This window comes from Podarcis muralis, chromosome 3 (genome assembly GCF_964188315.1).
Source record: "Podarcis muralis chromosome 3, rPodMur119.hap1.1, whole genome shotgun sequence".
Classification (NCBI taxonomy): Eukaryota; Metazoa; Chordata; class Lepidosauria; order Squamata; family Lacertidae; genus Podarcis; species Podarcis muralis.
Window position 1 is genome coordinate 27,570,517 of NC_135657.1, and position 24,692 is coordinate 27,595,208.

General features: G+C 40.5%; 1 protein-coding gene across 1 annotated transcript in view; it reads right to left on the reverse strand.

Annotated features, from left to right (window-relative positions):
• USH2A (usherin) overlaps positions 1-24,692 on the reverse strand; it is a 433,394-nt gene that overhangs the window by 257,623 nt on the left and 151,079 nt on the right. The window contains exons 31-32 of the mRNA XM_028724645.2: positions 8,588-8,701; positions 3,639-3,800 (exon numbers count right to left, since the gene is read on the reverse strand). Coding sequence (XP_028580478.2) covers positions 3,639-3,800; positions 8,588-8,701 — 276 coding nt within the window. The remainder of the gene's footprint in view (positions 1-3,638; positions 3,801-8,587; positions 8,702-24,692) is intronic.

The window sequence follows — 24,692 nt, forward strand, 5'->3', positions numbered from 1 at the left end:
ATAGGATAGAAAACAGGGGAAGATGGTAAGGAATTGCTGAAATAATTAATAGAAGTGGAACACAAAAAGGGAGGTGTGAGGAGGCCGTGGAAATATGGGAAAGAAAGATAAGATATTGGAAGTTTATCCTTTTTCTTCTTCTTCTATCTTTTGATGTGTTTTTAAATTGTTTCTGTTTTATTTTGTTAATTTTTATGTAGTGTTTGTGTATTATAATGCATTGTGTATTGTTTTTTCTTTTGTAAGTGTTTAAATTGTTGTAAAAGCAATAAATATTATTTTATAAAAGAACTATCTTGGCTGCTGACTGGAGAGGCTACAACCAAGAGACTGGAGAGCATGTGTGGCTGCATTGGATTCAAGCTGGTTGAAGTTGTGGGAGAAGCAAGGAGAGGCACTCATAATGCTATGGACTCTTCCTCTCTGTGCAGATCCAGGTGTATATGGGTGTGAAATAAACCAAATATCTTAAAACGCTACAGCCTCCACCGTTCCCTGAATACACAAGTGGAATCCCTGGAAGCTTGCTACTGCATGGGAGAGATCGGGGTGGCATGTAACAATTTACTCAAATCTAATGGTCACCTTTTTTGGCCAAATTACATTGCGAAAATTAAGGTGCACATTAGATTCAATGGCACATTTACATTCGCCAGCAAATACTTTTTTTGGTTTCAAGGTTCTGAAAATTGAGGTGCGCATTAGATTCAATGGCACGTTAGAGTCAAGTAAATATGGTATACTCTGGTGTTAGTTGTCATAACAACACCTTTCAAAATCAAGGTGTGTTTGTATGAATTCATCCAAATGATGAATTTGAGGTGTGTGTAAATGGGCTATCATTTCTACGGCACATGCCCAATCTAAACTATGCATTAATTTGAAACACATGCCAAGTACTCCTTTCCCTTATTAGTGTATTCATGCTTGGCTCCCCCAGTTTCATAATGCAAAATAATGTATCTGACACAACAACAACCAGCCTTCTGCACTGGAGTTCAGCCCCATAAATATTTCCTCCAAAGAAAGTCTCACTGAACTCAATATGAGTTTACTCCCAGGAAAGCACACATAGGATTACAGTTGGATTTGGCCACAGTTTTTTCCCCTTCTTCTCCCTTGATGGCCTTTTCGTCATTGAGAAGCTGCATTGCTACTCATGTGATGGCTGAGATCGAAATGCATGATTTGGATTGGCTCAGGGTGCTTCTAGGCTGCCACTGTTTCCAGATGGGATACACATACCAGTAAATTTAGTTGCATAATTCAAGCTGATTTGGAGTTCTTGCACAAAAAACACACAGCCCATGAAAAATACGGGAGGTTTCAATGATAAAAAAAGGGATGGGGTATGCACTGGAAAGTGTGGGATAAAGCTTGATGCGACATCATTTAATATCCCCCTTCCCAAAACAAACAAGAATGAACGCTCAATAAAGAGTCGGTCATCTAACCTCCACACAAACTTTGAGCTAACAAATTAGGATAAATCTTCAACAAACAGCTCACCTGGGAGCCTAAGAATGATCTTTTTTTTCTCCTGAGAATGAGCCTGGCTAAACTCAAAGCAATTAAAGTTAACCTGCACAACCAGTGTCAGCCCCAGGATTTTGGGGGTCATTGAGAAAGATGCCTTTAATAGGACCCGTCCTCCACATGGGGCTACCTCCTCATTGCTGCTGTAACTGCTCTGCTCCCTATACATTTGTCCCATCGCTTTGGGTTCAAACTGCCCAGTCACCACCACCTCCTAGATCCTCCTAGATTCAGTTCTTTAGTCACAGTGTCCTGAGTCCAAAGAACTGTACAACTAGTTCCACATGACCCACAAGGGTTTAGCTTTGAATTTCTCGAACAGCTACCTATACTATATCATGGTAAGTCTCTTGGATATGGATGAGCATTTCAAAGTGGTTTGTGATACAGTACTGTGGTTTGCACTGTTTAAAGGGGGAAAGTTTTTATTTAATTCCACTGGGCATTTCTAAGCCCTTGGGAAACACCTAAAGTAGTTATTGAGATTCCTGTCATTGATTTTTTTTGCTGATACCTCACAAGAATTACTACTAGCTTGCCTAGTCTTACCGCAAAAGCATTTTCACTTGTTTCACAGAAAAGTGGCATAAAATTATAAATATATAAATTGTATCATTCTCAAACTGCATCACGGAACATTTCCCCCACAGATCTTTTAATAATGCTTTTTATGATAATATTACCACCAGTCTGTATTCCAAATTCTTAGAAACCGAAGAATAAGACAGCACACATACGAGCACACACAAAAAAGATTGATGGAGATCTTGGAAGGGGAAAAAAAGCTCCAAAAGATAAACGACACTACAAGAATATAGGAAAACCTGGAGGGGGGATATTAATTGCACCTATACATTTGATAAATATTTATTTTTTTGCAGAAGAAAAATGCATACTAGTTTAAACTGTCATTATGCGAACCTATATCCTATTTTTCATATTATTAGCAATACATAATGTGGTAGTTTATATTCAAAAATAAAACCAAAATGTATATACCTCATGTATTTATCTAGAAATACACCAAGGTTACTATGGTTACGGAAAATCCATTACCTTTGAATACAGAATGAAAAAGTTTGACTTAAAGTGTGCACTATTTATTATAGTATACATCAACAGCCTTCAGGGGGTTCTCTAACTGGGCTCATTTTTCAGTGTCAGAAGTGACCCACCACACTAGTAGCTTATGGGATGTGCACGGCAAGAAATTTTAACGGAATGCATTCTAAGTTTTCCTGCACTAACTCAAAATGCAGAAATGCCACACATTTAAAGAAACTGTATCATCAGAAAATGAGTTGCGTTTTGTCCCACAAACTAGTTAAGCCAGAGTATTTAGATTCTGGCCAATTCACACATATTTCCCATAAAAACGGGGTGGTGAGTCAGTGCAACTAATAGTTCAGTCCTGTGTTGTAGACCAGACTAATGCAGTGAGAGTAGTACGAAGCATCCTTCCACATTGTATGAGCAGGTGCATCTGTATCCTGTGTCCTCAGGCAGCTGCCAAACCTCTAGCATCCTGGCAGAACCCATTAGCAGTGACCACTATCCAGCACCTCCTGGGCCAAGTGGCTGGGCTGGTGAATCTAGCATTGATGATACACTGTAGGAAATTTTAAACTGACCTAGCTGCTTCCACTGACTCAGTTTGTGACCAACATAAAAGGCCTTTCCCCAACATAAAAATCTATGGCAACTGATTTGTGATGGCTCATTCAGCCATGCAGGTCACCTCCTTGGTACTGTGGTCAAACAGGCTTATGTGAACCAGTCCACAGTGTTCTATGTCATAAATAATAACAGTGATTATCCTAGTTCTGTGAACCCAAAACAGCATCATCCATGCAGAAGTGGTGAAGCTACCAGCAAGCCAGGAGAAAGCCCAAGGTATACAAAAGTACTAACGCTGGCTGACTATTGGAGTGGTGTAGTGGAAAAACAGGGGAAGCAGGACTGAAATTGAATATCCTGCGCATATGTATTCCATATTGCCTGATGCTTGATTCAGAAAGGGTAATCAGTCTAAAATGCCAAACACAAGGTGAAAATATATCTTCTCCATTGTATTCCATACAGGACTCTGAAAAATAACTCACCTTTGACAATATGTTTTGTTTCATTTCCAGTATAAATAAGCTGATTATCCATGTATAAATAATATTGTGTTATAATCCCATTTGGTGTTTTTGGTGGAGCCCAACTCAGGAACAGAGATGTGGGAAATGAAATCGCTGTAGGTGGCTGGACATTTTGTGGAGCTGTGGGGGGGAAATGAAGGAAAAATTTATAACACCTAAAGTAGACTTTACATTGAAATCTGTAATAAAATTTAAGACAATGACAGCTAATTGTTTAGACTTTGGAGACAACAACTTAACAATATAAAATTAACATATATTGAAAATGTATTTTTTAAAAAAATAAAAACCCCAATTGTGCTTGCCAGTGTAGCATCACTGGGTTGGTCTTATTTGCACCTCTAGAGGACGAAGGCAGGAGTAGCTTTGTCAGGAAATTGGCTGCCCTCTCTTCAGTTTTTCACTCCTGCTTCAAGAAAGTAATCACATCCCCTTTGGCTCCTCTTATTTCTTCATCTTGGCTTACTTTATTCTTTCTCATTTCACTTTTTAGCCCTCTTACAAGTCACTGTCTTTTTATTTATTAAAAAAAAGTAGTTTTAAGTATTTCTCCCCCTTCCCTCCTTCTCCACCATCTGACTTAGGAAGACAGAGAAGCGGGCAGCTTCCCCAGGCTCTCCCAAGGTTTTCCCACCCAGCTAAAATGTTTATTTGATTTCACTAATCATAGTTGTGGGCCACAGTAGTGGATCACAGCTGGGACTGGCAGCAGCTAGGATGCTAAAAAGTCTCCTGGAAACTCTACAAGCATGGGCATCAATTGCCGCCACCCCCAAGCAAGAAATTGGAGCAGCCCTTTGCAGCAGCAGTTGCAGCCGCCATCCCTTTGGTACCAGAGGATCATTACAGGTACAACTAAGAGGGCCAAACTGCTCCCTCTCCTATGATCTGTGAGAGAACGGATTTCCCAGATCTGACAAGTGGGCCCATTGCTCTAGAGACAAGGGGAGATCAGCTACCCTTGCCCCCCCCCCCAGTACCCAAAACTGAAGATGGGGTCAGCCTCTTTCCTGTAAAAGGTACTCCTGCCGTTGTCCACCAGAGACACAAGTAAGCCCAACCCAGCAATGCAACACTGGACAAGGAAAACTACCGTTCAGGTAGGTACAATGGTACAGTACTTTCTGCTTTTCCATTCTGACAAGTACGGTACACAAAGTTGGTGTAGAAGAAATAATTAATATAATTATGTCAATGAGAAATACTACTAAGCAATCTGCATACTCAGTTCTGTGCAAAAGACTTCAAGCAGAAGCAAGGAGGGCCTGATCCAGTCGGAAAGGATGAGAGAAAACCTAAATGCCATAGCTATTTACACTGAACCCCATTCTGATCAATGCCAGAGAGGGTCTCCGCAATCTTCTGTCATTGCTCTAAGCTGTGGAACAGCCTTGTTGATCCAAGTGCAGCCTGATCATTCACAAGCCTTTTGCATAGCATCAGCCAATACTGGTTGGCAATGTGCATGTTAAATGATGAATGGTTCAATGGGGAAATGATGAAAGCTAGAGGGTATGATTGTTGTCATTCTTCTGTATCATCAGTGGATTGTTACTATGCATGCAACATGAGCATCCCAAAATAGAAACTGCTTACATTGACTTTGTGTCCAATCCTTCTGAGGGATAAAACACATGTTCCCCATGGCTTTATTTGATTTTTTTGTGAAGCAAAAAAATCATTATATACATGACAATACATCTGCATAAATGAGATTATTTTCCAAATCACCTATAGAATGCTTGTCTACACTACCGCAAGTACCGGTATTTAGAAGAGAAAAATAAGAGCTAAATGTTTTACAAAAGAAGTCCTTAGATACTATTATATTCAGTAAAGTCCATGGTAATGCTGGACTTCCATATTTAAGTATTTGCAATTTGTTTGTTTTTTTCAAAGCCATCCACAAATAATCTAATTTTCATTGACAAATAGTAGCAGAGCATTAACTTATCAATTCACTAAAATATCAGTGAGTGCATTTAGAAGACTCTAGATGCTAACTGGATTTAGGGATTTGGAATGGAACTTCAGAATCTCAGTAGACATTTTATTGCTTTTTACTCTTTATTGTATGCTATAGTGTTCTCTTCAGGGTGAAAAAAACAGAATATAAATTATGTTAAATACATAAATAAATAGAAAATACTGAGAGATACATTTCAAAGTAACCTAGAACTGATGTTTGTGAATGGCATCTGTGCATAGATTCATATAAACAGTGCACAAATAGTGATGATTAAGGAACTAAAAGCCAGTCTGCATGAGAATTACCATATGCAGTAAATCCTACACAAATCCAGAATGGAGTTCCTAAAATGGTTGGATGGCATATTGTACGCCTCCTTCCAGCCAACTCCTGCAGCCAAGCTGGTGCCAGATGTATTGCTCTGCTTTCATTTGAACCACATCAGTGAGGTCAAGAGGGGGGCCTTGGTGTCTGGGCAGCCCAGGACCTCCATACACACTGCCCAGGCTTCACTGGGTTTTTGATACAACTTTTGGGAATGGCTGGAATTAAATGGATTACACGCAGATATGCTTGTAATGAATGCATGCAGGTTCATGATCATTCCTTATGAATTCTCACAAAACCTCGAGAAATAATTTGGAATGATTCAAATCCCAAATGGAGCAGACACACACCTTTTGCAAGCAAAAAAACCACCTTATTTTTGTTTGCAAAGCAGTCTTGCAAAAGCCATGAGTGTATAGTCCTCTCCAGAAAAGACTGCAAGCTCCTTCCCCTACTGAGAGCCAGCAGGTCTGCCAGCCAAGGCATACCTCCCAATGCTGGCCTTCAAAAATAAGGGGTGCTGTTTGCGAGGAGGAAGGAGATTTGGCAACCCATTTTGCCTTGTCCCATATCACCTTGGCTGTACATCAGGCATGGGCAATTTGTGGCCTTGGACTCATTTCCTTGCTGAAGTGCATATTCTAGTGTATATTGAAGTCCTTTTTAGTTCAGCAGCCATTTTAAGTCATTTCTGATTTTATAGGTTTTAACTGATTTGTATCTTTATTGTATTTGTTGAGTTCACTGTACACTGCACCAAGACAATTATAATTAAGCAGTATATAAATTGCTGAAATAAATAAATAAATAAATTCAAAACCACCTGCAATCAATCAGTTAAAACCTCTAGGGGGTGTCAGACAGGGAGAGGGAGGGAAAGAGAGAGAGAGAGAGAGGAATGGGTGGCCTCACCCATTTTGGGCTATGGCCCTGCCCACTGATTACTTAAGCCACACCTGCTCACAGCTAGCATGCAACCGCTTGTAGATTACTTCTGAGGGTACACTGAGGTCATGGTTGGAGGATATCTGGGTTCCTGCTTCAAATGAATTGTGGCAGGTAGAAAGCACAGATAGAGCCTTTTCAGTGGTGGCACACTGCCTATAGAGCACACTATTCACCTACATTGTTATCTTTCTGGCACTAGGCAAAACTTATTCTACAAAGCTTTATAACCAAAGTCTTTAACCCAGAATTTTGTTTTTGTTTTGGGGGCTTTGTTCTTGCAACTTTGTATTTTAGTATGCCATTTGCCATTTTAATTCAGAGTTGTATAAGATGACCCTGGTAAATTTTATTTCAAGGGTGGAATATAAATCTTTGAATAAAATAAAAATAGGTAAAATAAATTTGGAGGGTTGCATTTTTTTGCTAGCAGGGGAGGAGTTTCACTTTAAGCCTACCCGATGAGTTTCTCGAGACAGACGAATGCCAGCAATAACAACTCCAACTCCAACTCAGAAGCAACAATTTGGAGAAAAGAGATGAGCCACACTTCATTTGAGTATGCAGATTCTAAAATCATTAGGCAGCTATCTAGAGTGATAAGAGTGAATGATCTATTATGGCAGATTAGGAGGTAAAAGTGAATGTGAGGAAATTCCACCGTCTGTTATTCTAGATATGAACAGCCTGGGGTGTGAACTTTGTCTCCTTAGGATGTCAGCATCACCTTCTGCTACTGCATCACTTGAAGGCAAACTTTTATGAAGGTAAATTCTTAAAAGAAAATCATCCATATAGTAATCCAGGAAACAAAGAAGGTTGTGTTAACTTATAGGCCTTCTTTGAAACAATATTAGGGCCAGGTCCTTCTTTCAGTTATGGTAGCATAAATTTGCCATCAAGAAAACAAGCAATTTTGATTTCATGGGGAAAGCTATGGACTGGTGTATTTTTACAATCTGGCTCAAGTTATTTTCTTTTATGTTTAAGATAAATATCCTGTAAATCTTTTGAGAACCCTTTCCTCAGTAATTGATACACAGAAGTTACTGAGCTAGTCTCTAAAAGCAAAACCCGAACATATTGTCTCTTTCTTGCTGCTCTTGAGCTTAATACCAGCTTCAGAAATGCTAATTTATGCTTGCAACTTTTAAGTTTCAAGTACAACAGATTAATAAACGGCCCAATTGGCATTTTGAGGTTCCATCAGGCTGAAATAATTGTTGCCTGTGCTGGTGTTTAGCAGTTAAAAGAGACCATGGAAATCAACCATTTGATTCTCAATTTCATACTGTGCCATACAATCAATTCTTTTTAGTCAGACTGTCTCTAGATTTACTTCTGAGCCATAGTAAAATGAGGAAGCTTTCATTAATCTTTCAGATGCTTCATATTAATGACAAGGCTCTTGCATGAACAATGTAACAGCAATTAAAAAGCCCATTAATCTGCATTACAGCTATTAAAGATGCATGTCATTAAAGGGTATGGAGTTTGATTCATTTTAGCACCCCCCAAAAAATGGAGCAATTATGGTCTGGCAATGCACTTTGTCATCAAATTAGGTTGGGGTTTTCCAGCAAATGGCTTTGCAGCATTTAGCTCCTCTCCTATTTTATTATTCATGACTGAAATGTGGAAGTCAAGACCTTTGAAATTACTTTACCTTCTTGTGGAGTGGAGATGTTCAAGGCATGCGAGCTCTCAGTACAGCCAGCCAAAGTGCAGGCCGTTAGGGTTACAGCATACTTTGCAAAGGGCTGCAAGCCTGTCAGGGTGCCTGCAAAAGAAATAAGCAATGCTTTGTGGAGGTGTGTACAATATGCAAGGATCACAGAACATTAAGATATGCCCTAAGATAATTTAGCACAATAGCAAATCTAGTTGTACATCATATGTTTACAATAGAAAGGGACAGGTCGAGTCTCGTCTGAGAAATATTGATAGCCTTGCTGTAAAACTTCCCTGGAGATTTCTCAGAGGTTTTGCTCAAGCCGGATGTTCCGATTTAATCTTTACCCTGTTTAGAAATTCTGAAACTTAACACATGGAAGGAGAATCAAGATAGTGCCCAATAGCCTCATCCTGGACCTCCCTGTGTTAACCGGTCAGTACATCTGATTCTGTGTACACTATTGGTACCCTGCATTTTAAAAGGATGCAGATTGCCCGCGCAGAAATTAGACGTGACATTAATTGCATGGATGTAATTAACATGTATCGTTTTTGTTATGTAAACATCAGCCACAGGAAAGTCTGAGCAAGGTCTTGGGATGGGGGGGGGGAGGGGAATTTCACTTGAAATGGAAACAGACATTTGGGAGACGAATGTTGGTCAGGATCACAGCTAGGAGAAAAAGTCAAGCTTTCCTTGCCCACCTGCAAGACTTGGAGGCTTCGCTGTGGCAACTACTTACATAAGAAAAATGTGTGTGTTAATTGCATTCAAAACATCTACTTTAGTCCAGAACCTATTGATGCAGATTTTGTGCAGAAGGAATAATCGATATGTGGAGGTCAGGGCCACGACTGGTGGATCCAGTCCCAATCCTCCATTCACACATTGATTTTACCTATTGATTTATAATGCCTGGTTCAATATTTTTGCTTTAGGTTAAATTCAGGGGCAATCTAGGGTTATGCAACCCAACCACCCAGCCCATCTAAATCCCTCCCCCCCCTTCTCTAAAAATTCACTTGACATAAGAAGAAGCCATATTGCCTCCAACTTTTGCTTCAGGCGCAATTCAGTTGGGCAAGTCTAATAACCATAGGAAAGAATTAGGGGAAATTAATTAGTTACAATTATTTATCCAGTTTTTATGGGCTACTGGAGCATTTTCGCTTCTCCTTTAGGACCTTTTCAGACTAAAGTAAACTAATTTTTCAACTTGGTCCACTCAGCCTCATTCTGTCCGCAGGGGCCTCCGCAACAGCACGGCCTGGCAAGAGGGCCACATCTGCTCATTTCAACCCCCTCCAGCATCACAACTGGGGTTGCCCTTTCTCTATCAGTTTCTTAGCTGCTACACTCTGGGCCAAGTGACCGGTGCAAAACCAGAACTGCTCTCCACTCTCCCAGAAGCAGCCACTGAGGTTTAAATAGACATGTTTGTGTACGTGCACCACATCTGAGGTGAAAAGCGGCCCACAAATTTTATGGATAAATACCACACCATATATAGGTACATAGGAAGCTACCTTATAGCAAGTTCCATCTTGCTCAATTTTGTCTACAATGACTGACAGGGGCTTTCCAGGATTTCAGACAGGGGTCTCTCCCAGTCCTACCTGGAGATGCCAGGGGTTGAAACCTGAAAGACTGTGACCATCTGCATGCAGAGCAGAGGTTTTAGCCCTGAGCTGTAGACCTTCCCCTATGCACTTACCACATCTACCGGCTCCATCCACATTTAGGGATAGCATAGCATGCTAAGGGGACGCGGGTGGCGCTGTGGGTTAAACCACAGAGCCTAGGACTTGCCAATCAGAAGGTCGGCGGTTTGAATTTTCGCGATGGGGTGAGCTGCCGTTGTTCGGTCCCTGCTTCTGACAACCTTGCAGTTCGAAAGCACGAAGCGCAAGTAGATAAATAGGTACCGCTCTGGCGGGAAGGTAAACGGCGTTTCCGTGCGCTGCTCTGGTTCACCAGAAGCGGCTTGGTCATGCTGGCCACATGACCCGGAAGCTGTCTGCGGACAAACGCCAGCTCCCTTTGCCAGTATAGCGAGATGAGTGCCGCAACCCCAGAGTCGTCTGTGCCTGGACCTAATGGTCAGGGGTCCCTTTACCTTTATAGCATACTAATGGTGTGCACTGATCACTGGTGCACTGTTGCTACACATGAATGGACAGAGATGTGCTAAGTGCATTTAAACCATGATGGGATGTGACTGAATCATTTACAAGAAAAACAGATTTATCTGTGGGCTGAGTCATATAAATCAGACCTCTGTGTTAATCGATCAAGAATTACTACCACCATTTGGTTCCCAAGCATGATTTAGAAACCCCATTTTACCCACATCTATTAATTGAAAGAGTAGGCACCATTTCTTTGTTCTTGAACCACCCTGGTTGCGAATACACAACAATGTGTTTAAATGATGCCCATCTTCTCATCAATCCCCAATAGGTGAGCTTGCAAGGCCATCAATCAATGCAGAGTAGTGTTATACCAAATATTTCTTCTGTATTTTTTGGCTCCCCTATCAAATATGACCACTTCGTATTTCAAAGGTTTGTCAAATTTATTTAAATTCACTCACTTCTCAAAGGTTAATACAATCTTACTGGCGGGGAGGGGAAGCTTTCACCCTGTCCTGCAAAACCAATGAAATTCAAAACTGGGACATATACCAAGAACTATGATGAGCCACAATTTAAACCATCTTTATCACTGACCATCTTTTAAATATTGTTCAATGTCACTTAGGAATTTTGAACAGATAATTGTTTCACTTGAAATATTATACGGTAATTCTACAGTATACACTTGCTATTTAATAAAACTTATTAAAACACAGAAATATAATAAGAAAAAATCTATATTTGAGCTGCATTTCATATACTGCCTAGCTGTTGTGCTTTTTCATTAAGAATGGAATGTAAATGAAAATTTAAAAACCACAGCCTGATGGTACAACACTGCTGGTTTTTCTTCATTTTCTTCAGATAAATCAAAATAAGGCCTCAAGGTTTGTCTTCCGAAACAGATACTAAATTAAATATTACTAATGATTAAACGGGGGCTATTTTAATAATAAAAAAACTTGCTTTGCATACCAAGTGGACCTCTTGTGCTAGGTGTGATTTCAGTTCGCTGCTACACTCTTAACTTTACATCCATATTTAACAAATGACATTATTCAGTTTCATGGGGTCACTGTGTCAAAATGTCTGTGTTGGAATTTTAATTTATTTCCAAAGGTTCCCTTCACTGGGCAGAAAGAGTGGTACCTTCAATTGATTTACTGCCTGTAATCTACCATGTGTGTTTTTTTTAAAAAAAGACCAGAACTTTTGCTGTGACATAATATTTTTTAAAGAACCTGCCTGCATTGCAGTAGTATTATACAGTATTATACTGCAAATATGACAAGGGATCAGAGTACTCTTGTCACAAACTAAAGGTTCAGTGATTAAGATAGAATTTTGTAGATATAGCTATTCATATGCAGTGCTTTTTTTCTTTAAAAAAATGTTTAGGGGTTCTCCCATTTTGACTCAAGAAAACCACCATTTTATAGTTCAAATTGGGGGAAATACAGTAAATGGACAAAAGTACAAAGATTCACAAAACTTTTAGGGGTATGTATACCCCTGCCTACCCCCTGAAAAAAGCACTGTTCATATGTATGGTATATTTGGTTAATTTTATTCTATCGTTTATTAATTTTGTTATGCTTTTATGAGTGTTTATGTTTTACAAATTATGTAAATTAACAGTACAAATCTATACATGTATACTCAGAAACAAACTTACTCCCAGGAAACTGGATCTACCATATATTACCGCATCCTTAAAAAAACTGAAGTTAACAGATAACTACTTGGGAAGCCATAAGTATCTGATGGTGATGATGATGATGATGAGTTTTATAGATGAACACATACACCGTGAATCCACATTCTAGCTAGAAATGTGCTCATTTAGCTTTTTTTAAATATTGCGTAGAGCTCTGTAGGTGTTGTTGGTGAACTCTAGCATTTGGGCATACCTGGATATTCATAGCGCAATATAGAACTGACCAAAATTCAAGACAAAGGTTTTTTTTGGGGGCCCCCAAATCCAGTGCTTCATCATCTACTCAGCTGTCATAACTAATGCATGATTATGTTTTAAGATAAAAGTTCTTTCTAAAACCCACTACAAGTACCTATGACAGTCTCAGAATATTTTCATAACAATGCATAATTTAATTTGCTCAGCTATAAATTAATGTGTGGGTACATCAATGAGGATCTTAGTTATGGGGCTGCTGACTTTGTACTGCAGGATAGGCAGGCGCTGAGTATAAATTTCACTGACTGACTGGAAGTGCAGAGGAAATGAGTGGGTAATGAGAGCAGAGCAGCCAGTTCTTTAATTGAATTAAAAGCTGGGTGACACCAATGCAGACACCTGTCCAATTACAGACAGGCCAAGGTGTTTACCATTGCTGTACAAGCGATTTGAAGATGACAGAAATCTTTCCGCCCACAGATTAACATAATGAAGGAGAACAGATTACAGTGGATGCTAGCCAAACAGCTAGGTTGGCAGCTGAGAGAGGAGGAAAAAGTACCTTACTGAACTACGTAAATAAGAAGTGTACTTTTTTCATACCTACCAACTGCAGGTATTTGTGTGAGGCAAGGGGTGCAGCCAGAAGGGTCAGATGCAACAGATTCCCCAAGACTTTATTCAAAGCTAACGCATTTCATAATCACATCTGATCTACCAAGCATTAGACGGGTGTGTGTCTTTCGGTATTTTCTGCCCGCTGCTGCCTATTTTTTAACACTTTTCTGGTAAGCAAACAGGAACACGGCTATCCTTCAAAATCCACTTCTTTCTGAATTGTCCTCAAGCCAAAAGGTGTCCACAAAAATTCATATATTAATTAAAATAACATACAAAACTACATTTTATTATGAAAAATGTGCATGCGAATGCATATGAACGTATCTGTACTGAATTCCCAAGTGACCTTTTAACTCCCTGTGTTAAAATAACAGCATGCGCTGTTTAGGTTGCTACTAGATTGGGACCAAGGGCTGCAACATTGAAGCCAATTAGATAATATAACAGGGGTTGGGAACCTTTATCAGCTTAAGGGCCACATTACCTTGTGGGGAACCTTCTGGGGGCCACAGGCCAACAACAAAGGCAAACACAAGAGAGCAATGGATGTGACTCTTATCTTTGCACAGCGAGCTAATTACAACCATGGAAAAATTAGCTCCATCCAGGCAAGCAGAAGGCATTAGCACAGCTCAGGGGCACATTCCAGCCAGGCAAAAGCACTCAAGAAAAGCTTGTGCAAGGTTAGTAAAGTGTGTGGCCTGGGATGGGGACATGGCTTAAGGGGAGTTCTGAGAGCCAGACAAAATGATCTGGAGGTCCACACCTGTCCCCCTGCATTGTAGTCTCATGCATATTAGTGACACTTACCAATTAACCACACAGGCCCATTCTCATGTTGCCACCCTCTGAACCTCTCATGGAGGAGGCACATGAAGAAGGGTCTCAGATGATTGTCACCAGGTCTGGTTTGGTTAACATGGGAAGAGGAGGTCCTTGGGGTACTGCAGGCCTGAGCCATTTAAGGGTCTATATGTCAAATCTAGCAATCTGAATTGGGCCCAAAAACTAATTGGCAGTCAGTGCAGTTGAGCCAGGATTGGGGTTATATGCTCAAACCGTCTTGCCCTGGTGAGCACCCCGGCCACTGAATTCTGCACCAGCTGAAGTTTCCAAACTGACTTCAGAGGCAGTCCCACATATAACGTGTTGCAGTAATTTAACTTAGATCAGCATATTGCTGACAATGTACTCCAAACCTCTGGATGACCCCAAACAGCGGTTTCATGTAGATGTTTAATGGGATGGAGAATAAATCAAACCCTGAGGAACCCCATAATGAAGGTTCCACAGGGCCGAAGAGCACTCCCCAAGAAACAACCATCCAAGTAGGACTGGGACCACCATAAAGTAATGTCACCCACCCCCCCTTTGAGGTTCATCTGCTTTAATAGTGGAGTCAAGATCCCGGTGGATGCAAGCAATTTTATCCTCATATTGCTTTGCAAACAAGTCACAGTGAGCTACCATCAGTTCTGCCACCTCCTTCAGGCCAGACTGTAAGAGGCCCCTCACTACCCAGAAAAGCTCTGCCATATGACACAAAGAGGATGTAATAGAGGCAACAAGGTATGTATTGTTTGCTGCCTTCACTGCTACTAGGTAGGCTTGATGATTAGCCCTCAACCAGAGTTTGATTGCATTTGATTGGTGTAGGAGAGGGCTCTCAGAGACTATCGTGACAATGGCCCAAGCCATTCAGATGTTCCAGAGCAGCCTTTCTCAACCTGTGGGTCCCCAAATGTTATTGAACTACAACTCCCATCATCCCTAGCTAGCAAGGTCAGTGCTCAGGGATGATGGCAGTTGTGGTCCAACAACTTCTGGGGACCCACAGGTTGAGAACCGCTGTTCTAGAGGTTGGACAGTGCTTCAACAGGAACACCAGTCATATCAGTTGGGCCATACCAGGGCCATCTGGAAACCCATTTGATCCATCAGCCTCGAAGAGCAGACCATCCTCATTGGTCCCCCTCCTCTACAAGGGGAGTAGGTACCGAAAGCCTACATCTCAACAGCAAGTGATTTGACCATGACAAGGGGCTGATGTCAATACTCAAGCCCACGGAACATGAGACTTTTGCATGCAATAGAGTTATGGATTTGACCTGAGAGGGGTTTTGAGGGCACAATTTAAGTAGACTGACCATTGCTCAGGGGTATTATGTGTGAGGGATTATATGGGGGCTGGGAATCCAAGCCAACCTTACCCCACCTCTAACCTGTTTTATTCATAAGCTATCAGCTCTCTCATCACAGTCCCCCATAATATCATCACATTCTCCATGTGATACCCAATTGTCTAAGAACATAGAGTGAAGAAGAAGAAAAGCATTGAAATGGGCTGAAAATAAATGAGGGGTGGGGTGGGGAAAAAGACAGAAAGGCAGCAGGTTTTTGAGTGGGATTTTGCTTTCCCTTTAAAAGCCCATGTAAAAATTGTCAGAACACAAAAATTCAGTGCAGCTCTAAATAAACTGCAATGGAACCCCAAAGCTCAGTGACATCAAACCACTAAAATATAATTTGCTATTTAAAACAAAAAAAAACTCGTTCTGACATTTTTCTTAAAGAGAGAGAGAGAGAGAAACACACATGCAAACATCACATTTAAAGGTTTGGTTCATGCATTTGCTTATGTGCTGCAGATAAGTGAAACCCTGTGTTGTTGCTTCTCTTTTTTAACCCCACCACTGTGGTGAGTCACACTTTGTTGGTGTTAAGCGTTAATGCAAAATGCATTAGCGCTTAGTGGTGAGATCTCTGGATCGGCTGGTTCCAAAGAGCTTAATAGAGAAGCCAACACTCCAGCATTACATGGGATGCTAACACTTTGAAAACATCAATAATGCTTACTTTATGCTTATTGAATGCACTTTCAAACTGCTCCCTTCCATCACTGGAACATTAGAGGGAAGTTCTATGGTTCCATTTCTGACCCTGCTTTGACATCTGTTTATCTTCTGTTGCATTTACATTAGATTCACTGATGGCTCAAACCCTATGGCCAGAAAGTCTAGTTTTCAGAATGTGCTAAGAACATTTTACTTGTGCAACTAACACCAAAGGATTAATGCTGTTATTATATCCAAATCAGTAAGAGTCAAACTGACACACACACACAAAATCAAAATTATTGAGTCAGTATAGGATCAAGAACACCCACTTCACTTCATGGTCACTTTGGGAAATTTAACATTGATTTGTTCTTTTTAAAATGTTGCAATACTACATGACAGTATGTTGACGGGGTTCTTGGACTCAAACAGAAGCTGGAACTTTTGATAGTAAACAAATAAGTCAACCTTCCTATTAGCCCAATCAGAGAACCAAAAACAAGGCACATTTTCCCATGAATATATTTAAACAACACCACAAAACAGATACACCCCTATCTTTACAAGAGAGTTCACTGTCAAATTTCCAGATGTTGAGGGCGTAGCCCATGCAGCTGAATCCTCCTAAAGTGGTTCCTCCCCTAAAGGATCCTTTGGCAGATGAACACACCACCTAAATTCACCCTTTGAGCATAAACTGCTGCAACTACTTAGAGAAATAAATTGTGTTTTGCCACTTCTTTTTCCCATTAGAAACAGTTTGTCATAATCTATATGATTGTGTCATTGTGCAATGCAACTTTCCTTTCTATTATTGCTCTGTCTTGCCCAGGAGTGGAGGGAGGAGGATACCAAAAAAGGAAACAAAATACAGAGTTGGGAGCTTATGGTGTTAGTCAAGTAAGTAAATTCCATGTACCTCCAAAATATACACATTTTTGCAAAGCAATTCCCCCTAATATAATGCATTTTGTAAGTTTCCACTAATATATTCATTGTAATGCACACTTTACCTCAACACATGCATGTTGGTACGCCTTACTTGGCTGAAGAACTGCATTGCAAAATTCAGAGAAATGTGAATATTGAAGGATTGGTGTGTTTCACTTCAGATACAGTTATGGAAAGTGCAAATGAAACAGGTGCACCTTAAACTGTGATCTGAATTGAATTGCTCCCCCATCCCAAATCAAGATGGATCATTTATTTGAAGGACCAAAGTGCATTATTGGACACATGGACTGCTCTGTGCCAACCAATGAACAAGCAAACATTGTAGCTATTGCTCGAACAAGTTTTGGGGGTTTTTTTGCATCAGGTCTGTCTTACATACGGTTGTGTAATTAGTAAACACTGAGAGCAAAGATTATTTCCCTGACATCTTTTGAGTTCACATATTTGAGAGAGTATAATAAATCTCTCCTCTCACCATGCTTGTCCTAGGCAAGGACAATGGACAATTACATTCTCTGCACTGACTGATGAATGTATGAAATGATTGTTCTTTCTTGCTGTGAATGTCACTCAAAAGTGGCTAGTAGAAGCTGGAGCAATGATGGCATGGCACTTCTGTCTTCTATGTCTCCCTAAAGCATATTTCTCAATCTGTCCACAGGGTGGTGAAGGGAACGCAGCACTGGAAGTTCCACAGTAATGGCCGGTCCCTAATCAACACAATATTAATAAAACAGTTTGGAGACCATTACAGGACTTCTTTGGATTAGTGAAACCATGATTTTACTAATGTATTTAGATTTATGATTCTACAACAGGGCTAATATCAAGTAATTTAATCATACTTCTATGCTCAACTATAGGTAGAGTCAACCACACAACAGTTAACACCTGAGGACTGGGAGGTGTGGGGGAGAAGAAGCCTTTCATCAGAATCCTATGCTTCTTAGGGGTCAGTCATATCCAACCCAACAATAGTGAAAAGTTATAACTGCAAAAAAGGTTGTCTAAGTTAAACACTGCCGTAACGCAGATATTAACATTGTGCAGCAATTGGATGCAATAAAAGCTGACTTCTTTTGGAATAAACGCATCTTTACTAACCAGAACTTATTCAAAACAGATACAAAACAATCAATGATACATCCAGAAAGTTGTATAAATCAAATGTATGATCAAGCATAGATTCTTCTTCTTAAATACCGTATTGTCCCAAATATAAGCTGCACCTGCAAATAAGCCGCACCTTTAAAATTCAGGGGGTGGGGGAGAAAAAAAGAAAATACCTGAATATAAGCCGCTCCCTTAAAATTTCACAGGCACTCACACCCGTAAATGGCAAATGTAGAAGACAATCCTATGGGTATCATTCCTCTGTGCTGCTTCGGGCAGGGGGGGGGGGAGCAGCCACACTGCTTTGTTGACGGCCTTCCTCCCTTCCCCCTTCTTTCTGGCGGTTCAGGAGAGGCTTGGGAACCACGATCAGGATGGGGGCCGTTGTCCCGCACCCCTGATGGCCCTTGTGGTGGCATCCTGGGGGGGGGGACTCTCCATTCCAGCCTTGGAAAGCAAGGCAGGGACACGGACCTAGGGCAGCAATATCGTAAAAGCCAATTTTTGTAGGGTCATGAATATAAGCAGCACATTACCTTTTCACGGTCAGAATTTGGGGGGGGGGGGTGGTTTATATTCAGGCCAGTGCAGTATATAACAGAACATAATTACGATCAGAGCAAAAATCTGAACTCTGTTTCTCCCATAGCATCCAGCCTAAGGTTACGAATCATTATCACTTCCTTTTCCCACTGTGCCTGGGAACAAAAGGCAACTCCTCTTCAAAATGGCCCAGGATACCTTAAGAACCCAGGTGCTTCTGGGCTCTTGATTCATTCCAGTCTCCTGCCCATGGCCCAATCCTGACAGTAGCTAATTATAGCACTCCACCAAGGATATATAGTCCTTGGCTGCCCAACCACTACCCCCAACAGAGAAGTCTATACCTTGAGGCTTGAACCTCCACCTCCTGTTTGCCTTTGCTTTGTGCTTTCCCACTGAACAACTAGACTCCACAGAAACACTGCCTGCTGTGAGTTCATTGTTTTAGCTTTTATTCTTCTTTGTGTACATGGCCCCTGCTCTCACCCTTCTCCCTGATAAAGAGAGACCTCTATACAAATGTGAGAGGCATTATTCCCACAGCAGTATTCCAACCTTTCTCATGGGAAGCACCTACGGACTCAACTACATTAGTAAACAAACAGCAATTTGCATACGCTATAAACATGCAACACCAGATGGCGCTAGAGAGCAGGAAATTTTAAAAAATGATTTTCCATAGAGATTTTTTTTCTTTTGTTATAACAATCCAATTTCTGACTTATTGATAGCATTTTTTCCTGTGCCTAGATCCACACCAGGTTGCTCATCTAATGATTTCTACCTACAGTACCATGGGTAAGATGCATAAATGTTATTGTTGTCTTTATTTCTATTCCATACTTTTAAAAAGTGACTTCTGTATTTATTGTTTAATTATTTCTTCTATATTTTACCCTGGTGGTTTTACCCTGAGCAGTGGCTCTTCTAAATAAATAAATAAAAATAACCCAGGTGGCCTGGGTTATTTTAGACCACAACAAAAAGAAACTGGATGATCCTTATTCTGCGATGATAATGCACAAGTATTTTGCAGATACATAAAGGGAAGGAGACAAATTATGGGAATTTTGATTTGGCAATACTGATTTTTAGATTGTGCATTAGATGATACAATGGTAAATACTGAGTACCAAGCAGGAAAAGCATTTTTCCACTTGTCTGACTGCAGATCTGATTCACTGAGGCTTGAAATCTCATTTGCTAAAGAGGCAAAGTTCAGCTGAAGAAAAGTCCAGGAAAAGTATTCAGGAAAGTCATTTCCCCCTCTGGCATACAGGCATATGAATCTTCAGAAGATATCATATAATTACCCATACATGTATGACTTCCTGGAATAACTGCGTAACAGTATAGCCACTATTGTATTTCTATTCCACTGCAGTTTCACATACACTCAGGTCTCAGCAATACACAAACACACACATACACAAGTTCCCTGTCTGATGAGGTGTCTCACTACTCCAGAAGACTTACAGTTGTCAATAAATATTTGTGCTCTTTTTAAAAAACAACTACTACCACAAAACACACTATAGAAGGCTATTTTTCAAGGATACTTCATATGTTAACTTTTTTCAAATATGGATAACCCAAGTGAGAAAAAACATGTGTCTTGCATCCTAGAATGAAACTGGAAATCCCTGCTTACAGAGGCTCTGGAATTTAATGAATTTGCACTTTCAATATTACACTATCCATGCACTCATCCCCTCATCACACAAAAGTAGAGAACCTGTGACTTGCCAGATGTTGCTGCACTGCAACTCCCATAATCCCTGGAGCTGATGGGATTTGTAGTTTGGCAACATCTGGAGGGCCACAGGTTCCCCCTCCCTGCCACTGAGAGAAGACACCAAGTACACTGAGGAGATCTTGTACTGAAACAAATGCTGGATCTCCCTGGCCTTACAACATAAACCCTGCAGGATCTCCCCATGTCCATTAAGTATCTTCTCCCCCCACTAAGAAGGAAGCATCTCACACCTCTTCCTCATTGTCTGAACAAGGCGTACAGTCTTTGCTGGTTCATTTCTTTAAAAAAACAAACACAGAGAATGAAAAAGGCAAACCATATTTTTAAAGTACAATCTAAAAAGTAACAACTGTCTTTTCAGTGTTAGCCATTTATAAAATATACACTCCCTGTATATCCGCTTTAGGAGATTTAAGTTGATTTGCAGCCTTTTCCTTTAAAATAACAAAACATATTTTCAACCGAAGCAATCTTCTCCACCAAGGAAACAAATGCTTGTAGCACAGGTAAGCCTGCCCTTATGGCTTTCTGATTTATTGGCACAACCTGAGCTAACAGCCAGCAGAGTTTCAGTTCCTGTGAGGTTTCCCATGTCCTCTGCATTAACTCATGTGTTAGTAGGTGGCCACCTATCGAACACATTTCCAAACACCTGCGGACCTGCCCAGCTGTGCAAATTGCTTTGCAATCAACCTGCAAAAGGCAAGCAGGAGAATTCACATCTGAAGACCACTAGATGTTTATCAGCTCTTTCAAAAAAAAAACCAAGTTGGCCAGAATTCTGCTACAAGGTTTCTACAAGATTTAGGCAGAGGGTTCTGCCTAAAGCTCTGAGATTAATAATGACTATACAATAGCAGAGCTAACCTTGACAACTATGCTGACTGTGAATTATTATACTCAGGGTCAGTCCAAACCATTTTGGCATCTGAGGCAAACCACAAAATGGTGCTGCTGCCCCCCTGCCAGGAAAGAATGGGAATGAAGAACTGCATCAGGAACAAAGAGGAGAGGAATAAAGATTTGCATCTGAAACAAGGTGAGGAATCAAATGAACCTTATCCGATAGTTGAAGGAGGAACCAAAGGCCTGGTCTGGTGGGGAAAGGGGCCTGCTGTAAGTCACACCAAGTAGGTGCAAACCCCCAGGAGACCCCAGAGGGTAGCCCCCACCATTTCCTCCCTAGGGGTGGGAGGAGACTGGCAGTGCCTCCTATTCACCAAGAGGGCACAAGGCAGCAGATCTGGCCTCCATGGACAGTGTATAAGCTAAACCAGCTATAGCTTAGGGCCACACTCTCTTGGGGGCCCACAAAAAAAATAAAGGAAAAAAACCTGGATGCACATTTCCAAAATATAAGATAAAAAACAAATAAAATAAAACCTACATACAGCAACCGTGTTTTGTGCTGTGTAGGCTCCTGTGATCTAAGTAATGGGCCCCACCTGCTAGCCTGCTCCCTAAAATATCACTGGTTTGCTCATTTCTGTATATAGGGTGCCTACATTCTGCTATTTATAATTATTACTAGTTTGCATCATATACTTACACCTATTATTATTTCATGTTATAGCAAGTTTCTAGAGACTAGATTATGAGTCTTTGTAAACTGTGTTTCTAAAGGAACTTTTATTATTGCCAAATGCCAATGTGTTTGCATTATTAAGGTTGTTTTGAATAAAAAATCATTTTAAGTTAGAGCTTAATAATTATTTCACTATTAATATACTTCTTAATTGTATTTCAGTTCAACAATTACTTTCCTAAAATACTTATTTTGTTATGTGCAAATGGCTTTAGATACCTATTAGGTCCATAAATTACCATATAGCATATATTCAACACAAAAAACAGTGACAATTTGCTGTTGACAAAGGACAGCTGGACATATAAAGGGCCCCATTACCTTCAATAGCTTAGGGCCTCATCAAACCTAAATCCGGCCCTGTCCATGGAGTGTCCACAGCTGTCACTGCTACCATGGCAGCAGCGCAGGCAATCTATTCCTTGGAAGCCAGATCTTCTGCCCCTGTGGATCCTGCAACCTGAGGCCATCAACTCATCTTGCTGAATGGGTGGGCTGGCCCTGATTGAACTTTATTTTTAGCCTAATTTATTTACTGCCTTTCAGTTTGCAAAAGAGACCCAGGGTAGTTCACAATATTAAAACAACATTACAAAACTAGTGAGCATTAACTCAGGGAGGTAGGAATTATAACAAGTGGAACATCTGGAAGAATAAGAAGATCTTAACTGCACAAGTCGAAAGTGAACCTTTCTTAGGAAAGAAGTTTCACAATTTGGGTGTTGCAATCAAGAAGGCCCAAATTACATTTATGGACACAGCTGTCACTTCACACACACCTTGCATTCACATTAAAGACTACCAATGTCATCAATTCTCATAAATAGGCATGAAACCTTGCCCCTGTTCCCCACTGATGGATCCTTTTCTTGGGTTTGTTCATCAGTAACTAAATATGCAACTTTACCACATCAATTTTCACATGCAAAGTTGTCACTTGTCTGAAAGCACCCCACATGTGGAACAAAGTTAAACGTTTTTCCTTCTTTCTTTCTCTTAATAATTTCCCCCCCAGAAAGTTATTTCAAACATATGACTGCCCCTCATGTATATTATATTTGCTCAGCAATGGACCATGTTACTCAAAATACTTTAAAAACCTCAGTTATCAAAAGGCTTTCCCTTTTCAGCTACAAGCAGTTTTACATACTTATATTTTATTTACAGAGATAGAGTCTGCATATTCTAATTAAATATTTTGCATATATTAAATATTTACCTAAAACATTTAATCTTCCAAAATAACTTCCCAACTTTGGGAATTCTTCCCAGACTGGGTATGCATAAATTGAACTCCAAAGAACTATGTAAGGCAGCTTTTGGTTATTATTAATCATCTTTTTCATGTTCCGTATCAACCCTGGGCTGAGACTGAGATGAGGTTCAAAAATATTTTGTAATATGTATGGGTTTACTATTAAAAACCTATACTGAACATACCCAAAAATAACCTTTTGGACCCTAGGCAACAATGAGATCCTGATTTTAATGTCACCTAAATTCAAAACTTCTTTTTCTGTTCCCTTGATGACTGATACCTTTTAAATCAAGAACAGAATCAATGACATAAACTGAGCAATAAGTAGAAAATGCTGCTGTTTGTTCAGGATTATCTTGTGGATATCAATAAGGAGAACTGTCATTCCCCAAATATTTGTGCTGACAGAATCTTTTCATGTGAATTTAAGCAAACATCAACTAAACAGGTATAAGCACATGGCTGAAATGAAAAGTCCTTGAAATACATCTGCTTGACCACAGTGCTCTCAAAAGTTAGCTTGCCAATCAGAACCATGCATTCTTCCTGCGTTCACAAGCCAATCAGAGCCATGACTTCTTCCTGGTGTGCATAGCTGTCAACTTTTCCCTTTTCTTGCGAGGAATCCTATTCGGAATAAGGGAATTTCCCTTTTTAAAAAGGGGCAAGTTGACAGCTATGCTGTGGTGTCATTTGCAGTACAGTGGTACGAACTCAAGTTACGAACTTAATTCGTCCAGAGGTCCATTCTTAACCCAAAACTGTTCTTAACCTGAGGTGCGCTTTGACTAATGGAGCCTCCTGTTGCCGCCCTGCCGCCGGCACGCGATTTCTGTTCTCATCCTGGGGCAAAGTTCGCAACCCGAGGTACTACTTCCAGGTTAGTGGAGTTTGTAACCCAAAGTGTTTGTAACCCAAATTGTTTGTAGCCCAAGGTACCACTGTATGTGCCAGAGAGAAATATTTTACAGTAGAAGCATTGTTTACGTGTATGTGGCCGGGGGGGAGGGAGCAAGCAGGCGGCCCAAACATGTATGTGTTTGCCTTCTTTTGCTTACTAGAATCCTTTTTTAATCTTTCTGCCTATTTTCCTTGAGGCCCTGTGCCCTCCCCGCTTTCTTTGGATCTCCCTTCCCTCCTGACATCTTCCTGCTTCTCAAACATGAAAGCTGAAAAGGATACTCCAGACAAAAGAGAAGACATTCTCCAACACCCAAAGCAATTTCCAACCCTGTTATTCCTAAGGAGCATTGCCTTGAAAACAGAAGGAAATTTGTGGCATATTGCCCAAACAACATGAGCCAATAAGCCAAAGCAGGCCATCTTTTACTCAGTGACCATATAAAGGCTTCCAGGTCAGGCTTCCTCCCCTGTCTGGG